This window comes from Sinocyclocheilus grahami, unplaced genomic scaffold, assembly GCF_001515645.1.
Source record: "Sinocyclocheilus grahami isolate Dianchi unplaced genomic scaffold, SAMN03320097.WGS_v1.1 scaffold186.1, whole genome shotgun sequence".
NCBI classification, from domain to species: domain Eukaryota; kingdom Metazoa; phylum Chordata; class Actinopteri; order Cypriniformes; family Cyprinidae; genus Sinocyclocheilus; species Sinocyclocheilus grahami.
Window position 1 is genome coordinate 626,832 of NW_015505365.1, and position 15,201 is coordinate 642,032.

A 15,201-nucleotide genomic window follows, 5' to 3' on the forward strand; every position below is an offset into this window, starting at 1 on the left:
TCTCGTCGCTCCGGCCGGAAACGGCATCAACAGTATGGTGAGGGGTGTAACATTTCTGTCACACGCTTGAAGTATTCGGCCAATCACAATGCACTGGATAGCTGGCCAATCACAGCACACCTCGCTTTTCAGACCGATGAGCTTTGTAAAAATCTACGCGGTTCAGAAAGGCGGGGCATAGAGGAGAAACAATAATGTACAGTATGTGGAAAATAATGTGTTTTTTTTACTTTAAACCACATAAACACATTTCATTACACCAAATACACAAAATAATGTTAATTTTAGCAGCATCATATGACCCCTTTAATACCATGGTATTGTGATATACAACATTGAACTGAATATTTACAATTTTCATATGCTATAGTAGTTATGTCGTACTTTGCAAAGTAATTCAAAGAATATGGTAACGTTACCTGTCGACAAAAACATGGTAGTAAATTAGTTTTACTGCATTTTACTGAATCATGTTGTTAACAGGTCTAAAGACACAAACTGTGAAAAGTGTTGGTTTCATAAAAACCAGTATAACAATCATGTATAATATTAACCGTAGGTTACCCTAAAATACCACAGTAACTACAGTTAGGTACTATTAGACTATACATCACATATAGTTATAGTATTAATAGATCTCCTTATATGCTCTCTTTTGGATATACAGTACGATAGTAACTTATCTCGGTGGATATTTACCATGGTAAATGTTTGTAACAATGTACAGAGCAATCCAAAGAGCTAGTCTACGAACCGTCATCAGAACGCACCGATTAAACGTTACAACTCATTGAAATCGATCGCAGTTCTGTTAAAAGAGCAGATATAGCACGAGACCGATCCGAGTCACTTCTCTCCGCTAAAAAGACGGGACTGACTGGATTCTTACCCGTTCTGAAGTCCAAGTCTCCGTGATTTCTTGCCGAAAGCTCCAGAGGGTCCGCGAGCCCGTGTGAATGATGTGTCAGTTCTTCAGCGTTCGTCAACATCAGCAGCGCGAGACGCGCGGGAACTCCACGACACCGACTACCGGTGGCTCGCGCTGCTGACAGACCAGCTCAACCACATAGTGGCTTTAGTCAGGTGACTTAGAACCTAAATAAATACATGCAAACAACGATTAACTACCTACACAAGGGTAGTTCACATATTTAGTTTATAAAATATGAATATTTATAAAATAAAATAATTTATTGTAAACAATTATTGCAATTTATTAAATAATAGTAGACTTGTTTTATGATTCTAATTGAACAATTAATAATAATAATAATAATAAATAGCCCATTAAACATTTTAAACAGAATTGTTGGACTGCTTTACTTTATATATATTTATATTTATTTATTTATTTTAATATATCAGTTATTTTATTATTAGAGTTTTTGTAACTGTTTTGAATTTTCTGTTTCCACCTTAATTTTAGTTAAAGCAATATTATTGTGTTTTTGTCATTTTTGTTAGGTTTTTTTAATATCGATATAGATTTTATCTATTTTTATTTATTAGTTTATTTAGTTTTATTTATTTAGTACTTCAAGTTAAACTAAACTAAAATGAGAATGATGTTGCCTCGGCCACTGGCTGAAATCAAATCTTTTTTTAATGTATATATTTTAGTTAACATTTATTTTATTTCGAGCGACAAAAATGTTTTTATGGTTTTAGTTTTTATTAACTATAATAACCCCGCATATGGTTTAAATCTTTTACTTTATTCTTCTTAAATTATTGTCAATAAACAACATAATCACAACTTGTGACAACATGCCCCACTATTCAAAAAAGTACCACCACAAAGGCAATGCCATGAGATACACTTGGAATACCATGGTATTCTCTGACGTACCTCACAGTACCATGGTACATATATGGTAAACAAAGAGGACCATGGTACAAATCAATGTAGGACTACCCTATGATACCATTACTAAACTTGGACCATTTATATTGCACATACTATCAAAAATCTTTAATAACTAAAATAATTTGGTTAGTTAAGCAGTTTTTTTTTTACAGCTTTCAAATCTTCAGATGAATTGAGTCACCCTCCCTCAGACTAGTGTGAAGAGAGAGGACGAGGAGAAAAGACAGAAAGCGAGAGAAGGTGTTCTTTGTGGCCAGAGTGAATGTCTCATTCATGTGTTGGGCAGAGGTCACGACCCCTGAGCTCCTGTGCTGGTGCGAGTTACGTACATTACAGCCAAAACTTGTGATTATTTTAACCTTTTATGTATGTGTCTTGTGGCTAAATGGGACTACAGAGCTTGTCAGGGACTTAAAAAAACTCATCTAGTCTCTATAGTCTGCTCTCACAGCCTTATTGTGTTTATAATAATACTTTCTAGTTTTAAATAAATACTGAGAGTTGTCGGAAACGTAAAGGTTGTGAAAAGTCATGTGACCGTTTATAATTCATTTATAGGATTTGTTTAGTTTCCTACGCTGTAAAAAAAAATCCGTAAAATTTACAGTAAAAAACACGGTAGCAACGTTTTAGGTTTTACGGTTTTAACTTAAATTTACAGTTAAATACCGTAATTTCATTAACTGATATAATGTTAATATACCAACCTATTGAAGTAATGAAATCTGTTTTGTACATTTGTAATACACTGATAACCACCAAATGCAGGAGGTGATGAGAAAGTCACATGATGAACCAAAGCCCATCACAAGCAGCTTTTAGATAATAACATATATAGAAGGTGCACAGTGTCATTCACACAAACACCAAACACCATCACGGTAACACATATGAAACTGAAATAATGCAATAAACATTCATTTAACAACATTAGATGTAACACACAACCCTATTATACAAAACTGATAAGAAAAAACTAAGAAGAAACATAGTTATTTCAACAAAAAAACATCAAATTTGAAATGTAACGCAGGGAATTCTGGGAATGTTAATTTACGGTTATTCACTGTAAATTATACGGTCTTTTTCACTTCCAAAAACGGTATACTACCGTAAAATTAATGTCTAATACATGTAATGTCCAATACAGTTCTTCACTGTATATAGTAGGGGAATTTACCGTTAACCATTTAACAGGCTTTTACTGTAGCATTTTTACAGTCTTTTACCGTTAAATTCAGTCATTTTTTACAGTGTACTTCTAGTGACTGTGTTTAGGCCTTCAAAAGTTGTGTTTATTTGTGAAGATCATCTTGATGAATAAACGTTTTGTCAGTTACTGCGCTTAATTTCTCCAATAATCCAAATCCAATGGAAAAATCCTATTGGTTTTTGTCGAGGGATGCAGGATGATACGCACTTCCTCGCTGGACTACAAAAAACATCATCACTGCAGCGTTTTATGTCAGATAAACTAATGTGCATTTCTTCAGAATTTTCTCATTCCAATTGTTTGGTCCTTATTTTATTAAACAATACACAATTTTCAATGACGTGAGGAAATTAAAGGGATAGTTCTTCACCCAAACATAAAAATCCAGTCATCATTTATTAACCTTACTCAACCATGTTCCAATCCAGTTTCTTCTGTTGAATGTTGGTAACTAAACATTTGATGGTCCCCATTGACTTCCACGCTATTTTTTTCAATAATATGTTAGTCAGTGGGGACCAGCAACTGTTTGGTTACACACATTCTTTAGAATATCTTATTTTATGCTCAACAGAAGAAAGAAGCTGGATTGGAACTTGAGGGCGAGCAAATCTAAATGATGACAATTTTCATTTTGGGGTCAACTATCCCTTTCAAAAAGAAAAAAACATCCTTCTTTAATTTGATAAAATAACACCAACATAAGTTTCCAAAGTGCTGTTCACACATAAGCATCTTCTAACAGACCATCCTTCATTCAAAACACATCAGAATTGCTTTTCCTTCGAGTATATGTCATTTATATCTTTGTAAATATGTGATATTTACAAAGATATTTGTGATAAATATGTTCATTTGCAAAAACCGATAACTCGACAAAAACCGATAACATTTTTATTTTTTTCAGAAATCACGTTTTTTTATTGCGCATTCCAAGTAATATCAAACAAACTGCAGTTGGGTTGTTTGATTAAGTAATAATAACTTAAACAAATACAGGTAATTTACTAAATTAAAGTTCATTGAAAGTATGTTTTTTTTACATATTAAAAGTTTGTTTTATAGCAAAAGCAGACTCCAACAGTCGTTTTTTTGGCAAAAGCAGATAACAGATAATTTCATGTTTTAGAGTTTAAATAAACACTGGTTTAATCTTTGCAATCTCCTCAGATGACATTGGTTACACACATTCTGTAGAATATCTTATTTTATGCTCAACAGAAGACAGAAGCTGGATTGGAACTTGAGGGCGAGCAAATCTAAATGATGACAATTTTCATTTTGGGGTCAACTATCCCTTTCAAAAAGAAAAAAAGATCCTTCTTTAATTTGATAAAATAACACCAACATAAGTTTCCAAAGTGCTGTTCACACATAAGCATCTTCTAACAGACCATCCTTCATTCAAAACACATCAGAATAGCTTTTCCTTCGAGTATATGTCATTTATAACTTTGTAAATATGTGAAGAGTTCATTTGCAAAAACCGATAACTCGACAAAAACCGATAACATTTAAATTTTTTTCAGAAATCACGTTTTTTTATTGCGCATTCCAAGTAATATCAAACAAACTGCAGTTGGGTTGTTTTGATTAAGTAATAATAACTTAAACAAATACAGGTAATTTACTAAATTAAAGTTCATTGAAAGTATGTTTTTTTTACATATTAAAAGTTTGTTTTATAGCAAAAGCAGACTCCAACAGTCGTTTTTTTGGCAAAAGCAGATAACAGATAATTTCATGTTTTAGAGTTTAAATAAACACTGGTTTAATCTTTGTAATCTCCTCAGATGACAATGTAGATGCCTGACAAACGTTGTTGTTGTTGTGATCATAGCAGATCATAGCATATCAGAGCTTTTCCCTCTCCATTGTAACACGCTGCTTTTGCAAAGTTCCGTGAAAACGTTTCAGCTTTTATTTTCCTTTTTCGCCCTGAAGAAGATATCACAGGTTCATCAAGTTTGTCGAAATGCTCCATCCTCGATCACTTTTAGTCAGCTTTGACGAAACTTCATAGCATGTCTTTTCAAAGTGAAAGTAGCCTTGTCACCTGACCTGAATACAGCGCGCTGATTCGCTAAAATGGACTTATCGGCTTCTGTTCAAAAACAATAAGTGTGCTTGTCGGCTTCTGCGGTAAAACGTGAACTCGCGATGCACATGGACAAAACCGGCTTTTTTGACAAAACATGTTTAGGGTTCAAATCGCTCTATATGTAGAGAATAATGCACGGCAATCAGCTCTGTTTTTTTTTAAGTGGCGTTTATCGGTTTTTGCAAATGAACTCTTCATGTGTTATTAAATTTTTTTCTTATACTTCAACAGCTGTTTTCACTGTGCATTTATATTTTGAGAGTGTGAGCGTGTTTCTTGCAAAGCGGTTTGTCCTTTTTGGAGAAGAAGGTCTGACCCTCCAGACTGACGCTGCACACCTGAAGAGAACACAGCGGTCATTTATCACACAGCACTCAGTGAACACACAAACACTCTCAGCTGAGCCTGAACACACACTCACTGAGCACACGAAGCAGGTGTCGTGCCAGGTGCCGCCCAGGGCCTCCAGAAACTTGTCTCCTGCTTCTATCGGGAAATCACAACCACGGCAGCCCGTCCCAAACTGACTGTAGTAATCTAAACACACAATTACAAAACTACTAAAACATAACTCAGAGACACTTTAAATATCAACTTTGTCTCTGATGTTTCTTCTAAAATTCCTTAGTTGTAATTAAAATATACACAAAAGTGGCAACTGTTGCCATAATGTAAGAGTACAAAACTAAAAAAAAAAAAAAAGAATCTGGATAGTATACACTATGCTTTCATTCAGCAAGAAATTGATCAATAAATAAAGACATTTATAAGGTTACAAAATTTCTATTTCAAATAAATGCTGCTATTCATCAAAGGACCCAGAAAAATAAAAATCTATCATGGTTTCCGCAAAAATATAAAGCAATTAAGCAAATCGGCATATTAGAATGATTTCTGAAGGATCATGTGACACTGAAGACTGGAGTAATGATGCTGAAAATTCAGCTTTGCATCACAGGAATAAATTACACTTTAAAATATATGCAAACACAAAACAGTTATTTTAAATTGTAATAATATTTCACAATATTACTGTATTTTTCATCAAATAAATTCCCACGAGAATTTGGAGACTTAGATAAAAGTCTTCATTTACTCTCTGCTTAAGCTTATAAATGTCTAAGAGAAATAATGTGGATATAAGAAAGATGTCATTTGTGAATCTTTTAATTAATGTTAATATGAAAATGATCAGTTAATGTCTTAATGAAAATGTACAATATACAGTAAATGCAGAAAGGTTTGTATGGGAGTTAACTAATTCCATTAGTTCAGTTTGAAAATAACAGAAGTCTACAGAAAGTAATAGACAAACAAACACCTCTCTCGCAGTACGGCTCTCCATCCTCAAGATGAAAAGTATCGTTTCTTATCGGTTGCTGACAGGATGCACACAGGAAACAATACACATGCCAGGTTTGCTTGAGTGCATTGATCACTTCCTGTTAAAACACAACATCATCATCTTTACATACACACTTCCAGTCGAAAGTTTGGGGTCACCAAAACTGCATTTATTTGATCAAAACTACAGTAAAAACCAGTAATATTGTGAAATATTATTACAATTTAAAATAACTATTTTGTATTGTAATATATTTTAAAATGTAATTTATTCATGTGATGCAAAGCTGAATTTTCAGCATCATTCCTCCAGTCTTTAGTGTCACATGTTTCTTCAGAAATCATTCTAATATGCTGATTTGCTGCTCATGAAACATTTCTGTCGTTTTGCTTACTATTCCTGTGGAAACCATGATGCAATTTATGTTTTAGGATTCTTTGATGAATAAAAAGTTCAAAAGAACAGCATTTATTGTAAATAGAAATCTTTTGTAACATACTACATGTCTTTAATGTGACTATTGCATCCTTGCTGAATGAAAGCATTCATTTCATTCACTGACCCCAGACTTTTGAATGTGCATGCACATATTGTAAAATAAAGACGGGAATGTTTAGGCCGTCCTAAAAGACATTAATGTCTCTCTGTGTGTGAATATATTTCTATCAATGAGCCAAAAGCTCAAACAGGCATTTAGAGATGAAATGTTTGTGAAACACACACTCACGGACCCCCAGGATTTTGAACTGGCAGCGTGCACAGGCCGGGGCGAAGAACTCCTCATAGCAGTGCTGGCAGTAAACAGAGCCCTGTTCCTCCACAAAACCCAGCTCGCTCAGAGACACACTGCAGTGAGCGCACGTGAACTCCTCCGGGTGCCACGATTTCCCCATTGCCACCAGGAACGGCCCCCTGAAACACACATACATGCGTATGAAGGATAAAACACATGGAACAGCAGCATGACTTGTGGTGTTGTACAGTGGTTAAATGTTGTGTTGTGACACAGGGCAATTTCTGGTCCAATTTGCAGTTTACTCTGGCAAAGAAAAGCCCACCTAGACAGTACGAGACCGACAAGCCAAATTAGCCAGATTTTTCCATCTGGCTGAATTTCCATCACCATTTTCCAAAAGTAATAAGGACTGTACAGTGAAACCTTCAATGGGTTGCACTTTTGTAGACAGTATCTTGAAATTATGATATTGTGTGTTTATCCCCCACAGCCTTGTTTTTAGTCTCATCTTACATACAGTACACCCCACTGATCTATATAAATTATATTATGTATTATAATCAAATAGACAGGTAGAGCCACAAACAAACAGCCTGCAATTCCATTTGCGCATAAATGACCCCCTTCATCTGTAATCAGAGTAAAGGCTTCAGATGTAATTCAGCGTGCAGGTGAACAGAGAGTCTGGTGTAATGTTTACTCCCATCTGGAATAAATACTCAGGGTTTAATTTGCTAAATGAAGGCTCTGTGAGAAGAGGCCTATTCCTAATTACTGTGTCTCTCACACACACACACACACACACACACAGGTAATAAAGTCTACGCTTTCCCATCTCGTTTGCCGCCGTGAGTGTGTGATATCTGGTGTGTGTTACACGAGTGTGTGATTCTCGTTGGATAAGGTGGCCGCCGTTCGCTCTGTGAAGGTAAGATGTGAGTTTAGAGTGACTATTGTTATTAAATATCGCTCTTAAGCTAATATCAGAGTAAAGGCTTCAGATGTAATTCAGCGTGCAGGTGAACAGAGAGTCTGGTGTAATGTTTACTCCCATCTGGAATAAATACTCAGGGTTTAATTTGCTAAATGAAGGCTCTGTGAGAAGAGGCCTATTCCTAATTACTGTGTCTCTCACACACACACACACACACACACACACAGGTAATAAAGTCTATGCTTTCCCATCTCGTTTGCCGCCGTGAGTGTGTGATATCTGGTGTGTGTTACACGAGTGTGTGATTCTCGTTGGATAAGGTGGCCGCCGTTCGCTCTGTGAAGGTAAGATGTGAGTTTAGAGTGACTATTGTTATTAAATATCGCTCTTAAGCTAATCATCTCGTTTTCAAAGTGAAAGAGAGAGACAGACGGAGGAAAGATGGAGAAACAGAAGCTCGAATGCGAAACCTACTGAGCTGTCTGCTGTGTACAGGTCAACAATTTATCTATGAAGAAAATTAATGGTATTTTTAAATTCTGCAATCCGACTGTTGTGCTCCATCGATTTTAGTAGCCTAAATACTAAATACTTTAATAAGCACAAAGATATTTAGCCCACACAAATATTGAAAAAAATAGAAAACAATTATTAACAGTTTGCTACTGAATTATAGTAATATATTAAAAAATAATTATACAGATATTGTAAGAAAAAGACTATGTTTATATAAATTACTATAGTTTGTATAAATTATCAGTAGTTGATCATATATATAAATACATTATATAAATAATAATTACGCATATATTGGAAGAAATAGGTCATTTTGTTTATATTCATTATTTTTTATATCAACAGTTATCTATATAATAATTATTATAATAATAATGATTATATTAATTATTTTTTAAATAAATAATCTGTTACTAAATTAATTTTATACTAATATATAGTATTATATATAGAAATACTAATATATAGTAATATACGATTATAATATTAAAATTATGGTAATAATCATAGTGATATTATATTACTGATACTATAATTAATAAACTTTTTTTTTGCCTTCTCCATGAAGGATATATGAGAGGCTGTTTTAGACTTTTGGATAGATGTGCATCCATGATTCCTTACAATGCTTACTACATAGGCAGCTCACTATGGATTAGATCAGAATCATAAAGAGCCGATTTGAGGGTAATTGAACGTCAAAGCTAATCATTATGAACATGTGTTATGTGACATTTTCACAGCAAAACTCTATTAATGACTTTGTGATTTTATGAATATCACGTCCTGTAATAGAGAGCTAGAGGTGTAGAGAAAACGAAATATCAGTGTCAGTATTTGTTCAATTAAAATTGGAAAGCTGACAACAACAATGAAGCAATAGTACCAGCTGTTGTTAAACATGTTTTCAAGTATCACATTCATTTTGCTTTTTGCATTTTTTATACTGTGCATCTGTTCCAAAAGGAAGTGAATTGCTTTGCCTACCAAGACAGCATTACACTAGACAGAATCATAAGCATAATCCCAACAAGGGATTGTTTGTTCTAAAAGTAGGTGGCAGAATTATGTAGCCTTCTAAGATACCTTATTTTGGACAAATCTAATATAAATACAAAAATTGATTTTTCACTGAATATTAGTTTGTGTACCTGATGATCATGTCGCAGTGAGCGCACACAGGAGTGCGTGTTCCAGCAGGGATGTGTTCTGCCATCTGGACCAATGAGGCTTCGTCTTTGGGGTGTGGGCGGGGCATGGGCCGGTCTAAGGCGGGGCCTAAAGGAGTACTGTTGCTCATGACGCCAAAAGTGGGAGTGATGAGACCTGCCAAAGACACACACAAATACACAAATACTCATTAGAGCTTCAACTCGTCTTTGGGTGTCTCTGCTTTGTCAGTGTATTAAATGATCAATTAAAGGCTGGTGCACTTTGAATATGTCTGAATTGCTAACTGACCCTTCACAAAGACCCGCCCCCCTTAGTTACTGTTGCTATGTCCGACAAGCCATGCCGCTATCACGCAGTGAAAAAATACATCGCTTAGCAAAGAGGAAACTCATAACACGCCAACAGACAAGACGGAGCAGGCTACCTTTAGTATGAAACAAAGTCTCTGCTTTCAAATTTGGTCATTTTTTAAGAAATTCGAACATTTTGTAGGTCTTAAATGCAGGGGCGTGTCTAGAGCATTTTAAAGGGGGGGGCCAGTCGGGGGCACTGGCTCAAAGGAGGGTGGCCGGGGGAAGGGGGGGCACCTGGGGTGTTAAGATCACACTATAGAACCCGCCTAAAATTAGAAATTTACTGAAAACAAGCCTATGGCAAGACATCTGGTAGGGGGGGCACCTGGGGTGGCCAGCCAAATTTCAGGGGGGGCCGGTGCCACCCCTGGCCACCACGTAGACACGCCCCTGCTTAAATGTGATGTGACAGATCGCTGTAGCGCCTCAGTTCAAGCCGCAGGTGAACCGATCAGCTCTTCCTCTTTACTAGTGTTAGCACAAAATAAACATGAATCAACATCAGAAGGTATCTTGTTTTAAACGTTTTTTTTTATTATTTGAAATCTGTCTGGTTTGTTTGACGGACAAAATGGCTGATTCTGCATTATGATTGGTCAGATCGCCTGTCAATCAAACTCCCAGCGAAGGGTAAATTATTACAATTAAGTATTAATACTTAACCCTAACCCTAAAATATAAAGTATAGTAACAGATATGACACAAAACACAGATATCAATTAGTCTTCCATAGTGAAAAATACTGGTGTAGGATTTACTTTAAAACAATTTTCACTCAGAAATTGCTTGTAAATTTCACAATTTATTACAAAGAAATGGCAAATAAAATAGAATTAAACATGAAATTCCGAAGTAGAAAGACTAAAATGGTATTTTCTTGTAAAATCTAATCCAATAATCTTTGTTTTATTTACATTTATTTTCTCATTTTCATTTAGTTTAACCTGATGTACTAAAATAGCATTTATTATTTCAGTTTTAGTTTAATAAAAACTATATAGACTTACATAAAAAGAAAAATAATCAAAATAAAAGAAGCACAACAAATTTTTCTAAAATGAAAATGAAAAGAAAAAAATCTAAAAATTCAATAAAACCTATAATAGTACCGCAATGATACTAAAATATCAGAGAGAAATTTTGTAAAATTTCTTTGCACCAAACTAAAATTTGAATGTATTTTTTGAAATAGATGAATTAGTGTGTCTGAACTTTAGATTTGTAGTGTATACACAGAGCAGCATCATATACCGCAGCGCTGTGGCCAGTATGTGGACAGGAGAGAGGCTGGATCTTCAGTCATGAGGTGATGTTACCTGCTGTGCTTCTGACAGGTGTTCCCGGGGCTTTGATCATGGTCTTTACAGGACAGGTGACATGAGCGCTGGGCTGAGAATCATCCAGCTCCTCACTGAGACACCAAACACAGAGAGAGAGAGACATAATTACAAGGGCAAGACAAGAAGAGTGCAAGTGAAAGTCAAACTGCATACTACCTTTGATTCCGTAAAGAAAGCAGTATGCAATATGTACACTGTGTACAGTATACTCTATGATCTGTCTGTACATGATGTACAGTACTGTGTGAATCTTATGAAACCTTAAAGTCCCCATGAAATCAAAATGAAAGTTTTTTGGGTGTTAGTATCAATATGTTAGTCTTAACGTTATCTATAAGGCAGTGTGCTCCAAAACAGTGACAAAATTCGCATTTAGAAGATATAAGTATTCAAAGCTTGCAGTTCGTCGCTTCCGCCAAAACGGCTCAACGATTTTTTTGACGTCACACCGTACTTCAGCTTCTCATCAAACTTTCTGTCCAATCAAATGCTCTCTAGAATCTGAAGCGCCCGCAGAATTAGTATTTTCTGTACAGTGAATGGCACGTAGTGCATTATATAGGGGACAGCGAATGATTCAAACAGTGTTCCAGTCTTCAGTGTCACATGATCTTTCAGAAATCATTCTAATATGCTGATTTGCTGCTCAAAAAAAATTTCTGATTACTATACAAATATATTGTTGAAAACAATTGTGCTGGAAACTGTGATGCATTTTTTTCCCATGATTCTTTGATGAAATGCTAGTGCATGTAGATGAAAACCACGGAATTTCAGGAACTATTTTACTATAATACTATAAAATGATTCTGTATTATAGCAATGACAATCTATTTATTATTTATTGAGATTAACTTCAAAATGTTGCTTATGTCTAAAATATGAGTTCTCTATTCATAATATTGCTTTCTGTTAATTGACGGACTGGAGTGGTGTGGATTATTGTGATGTTTTTATCAGCTGTTTGGACTCTCATTCTGACGGCACCCATTCACTGCAGAGGATCCATTGGTGAGCAAGTATTGTAATGCTACATTTCTCCAAATCTGTTCTGATGAAGAAACAAACTCGTCTACATTTTGGATGGCCTGAGAGTGACTACATTTCAGCAAATTTTCATTTTTGGGTCAACTATTACTTTAATCACTGCATACTGCAAACTGTTTCACATGATGGTTAAGTATGCCGTATGCTAGTGCTCCACTGTAAACAGCTAAAGCCACACAGAGCTCACACTCACGCCAAACACAGCTCATTTCTACTGTACCTAGAGTACAGACAGACATGCCATCACAACGCTCATTAAACACACAGCAGGTCTGCTTGCGCAGTCCAGCAGTTTTTAATTTAGTGAGGCAGCAAGTGAATATTGATGGACAGGGAGACAGAAGTTTGGCTCTGAGCATCTAGAAATCTTGGGTGGCCATCACAAACACACACATTCATACCCACACACACCGTACCACCCCAATTCTCTGCCACACAACTGCACTCTGTCAATCTCTCCTGTCTAATTACAAGCCCCCGGAGACTGAATGTTATGGAAACGCCAGCCATAGAAACCGAAAGGACCACAGTTCAGTTCTGAATCTGGACGCCGATGAGATATTCCACACTGAAACACATTCAATCATTCACAAAAATACAAAGAGCCACACTCATACAGTAAATGTCAGAAAAGAAGTTTGTACAGTTTTAAGTGATATAACAACAGATCTAGTGTTGAAAATGAAGTCAGTATTGTGTGTTTGTTTATGGTTAGAGGATCGTTTTAATGTCCCTGCAAACAAGCCTGCGGTGGCCCTTTACGGGCCCACTTAGGGCTAGCCTAAGGGCTCCCAGCGCAGGGCCTCTGAGAATTTGCTCACTGGCAAAACGTTGGCCCTTTAGCGCTGGCCCTGCATGGGCAGCCCTCACTTAGAAAATAATTTGAAGTAATAAAATAACTAAAAATAAATAAACTAAAACTAACAAATGAAAATATAATAAATACTATATAGACACATTTTTTTAAAAAGCCATAAAAATGACATTTGCACAACAAAATAAAAAAAAATTTTTTAACTAAAATTAAAGTGAACACATAAAATACAAAATATATAAAAAAAACTATTATGGCATATTATCAATGATACTAAATTATCACTGGGTTAAGGAATGGCAATTACAGAAAGAAACAAAAAACAAATGCAAAACTCAATATTTAAGTGAACTGATTAAAGATACTGGCAAATGCAAAGTATATAATAACATAACTTAATAATAATATATGATATATATTAATTTTACATTTTTAATGAATTCAGTTCAAATGAATGCATTATATTATGGATGCATTTAAATGCATTGCTAAACGCTAATTGAAATAAATAATATATATTTACAGTACTGTATTTTTTATTTTTTTTTTGCAATGGGTCCAACGTACCAGAGTAACACAGCACGGTTGGTAGTTTTTTTGTTAGTGAAACTAATAATCCTCCATATTCAGTAAAGGAATAAGAGACATCTGTAGATGAATGCTAGCACATTCTTCCATGATCTGAAAAAAAGAATATAGGATAAAGAAAAAAAATAACTGATGGTGGCATCAGGATACAGCACACACAATTGAATCGACTTTATTCTGTGAAGATAACAAACTGAGATCCACACAAACACACAGAGGCACAACAGAAAACAGACACAGGTCCCGTCTCCCCAGTTATAAGAGTGATCATTACTGCTCTCAGCCAATCAGATTCATTACACAGCAAATAATCCAATCAGAGTGGAGCAGCACAGCAGGCTAATCGAATGAGAGAGGAGCAATTGGCAAACACACAGGAAGTTCTCCATCACACACATCATTATCATTATACATATACAGTATATGTAGACATATAGACTCAGACAGACAGACAGATTAGATAGATAGATAGATAGACAGACAGACAGACAGACAGACAGACAGACAGAGATAGATAGACAGATAGACAGACAGAAAGACAGACAGACAGACAGACAGACAGAGATACATAGACAGATAGACAGACAGACAGACAGACAAACAGACAGAGATAGATAGATAGATAGATAGATATGAACAGTTTTATTTACTTTAACTGTTTAAGATTTAAATAATTTGCTTACAACGGACATTTTTGAAATGACCATCAACCCTGTAACATTTTCCATGGTTGCTGCTTATAAAGCATGTTTTGAAAGATTTTCATCGTGTTCTCAGAAAAAGTTATGTCAATCAGATGAATGAAACCTATAGAATATAGATTAAAATAAAACACATTTTATCCGCTGAGAAGAAAGAATTAATGCTGCTCTCTAGTGGCGACAAATGAAAACTGCAGCAGCTCAATCATGAAATAAAAAATCTAAACTAACCCTATTTAAATTTGATTAATACATAATGTGTAACTGCGCACATTTCATCTCTCCCTGTCTCTAAAACCAAAGCCATATGTGTGTGGAAAAATACAATGACCAATAATATCATATGATTTCTTATTAAATATGTTTTATGCTTTTCACCATTACAAGTTAAATATGCAAATGATGTTTTATGTTGCCTAGAACTGTGAATTAAAAGAAATATATATTCACAGAATTGCTCCTCATTTTTATGA

General features: G+C 35.1%; 2 protein-coding genes across 3 annotated transcripts in view; both read right to left on the reverse strand.

The window, feature by feature from the left end:
• The window catches only part of bmpr1ba (bone morphogenetic protein receptor, type IBa), an 81,332-nt gene extending 80,356 nt beyond the window's left edge, over window positions 1-976 (reverse strand). For both annotated transcript variants that reach the window (XM_016284639.1, XM_016284638.1), the window contains exon 1: window positions 890-976. The gene's annotated coding sequence lies outside the window, so the exon portion shown is untranslated. The remainder of the gene's footprint in view (window positions 1-889) is intronic.
• Window positions 977-5,238: 4,262 nt separating this feature from the next.
• The window catches only part of pdlim5a (PDZ and LIM domain 5a), a 46,043-nt gene continuing 36,080 nt past the window's right edge, over window positions 5,239-15,201 (reverse strand). Inside the window, exons 9-14 of the mRNA XM_016284660.1 lie at window positions 11,555-11,649; window positions 9,864-10,038; window positions 7,258-7,438; window positions 6,503-6,623; window positions 5,603-5,718; window positions 5,239-5,519 (exon numbers count right to left, since the gene is read on the reverse strand). Coding sequence (XP_016140146.1) covers window positions 5,430-5,519; window positions 5,603-5,718; window positions 6,503-6,623; window positions 7,258-7,438; window positions 9,864-10,038; window positions 11,555-11,649 — 778 coding nt within the window. The 3' untranslated portion in view covers window positions 5,239-5,429. The remainder of the gene's footprint in view (window positions 5,520-5,602; window positions 5,719-6,502; window positions 6,624-7,257; window positions 7,439-9,863; window positions 10,039-11,554; window positions 11,650-15,201) is intronic.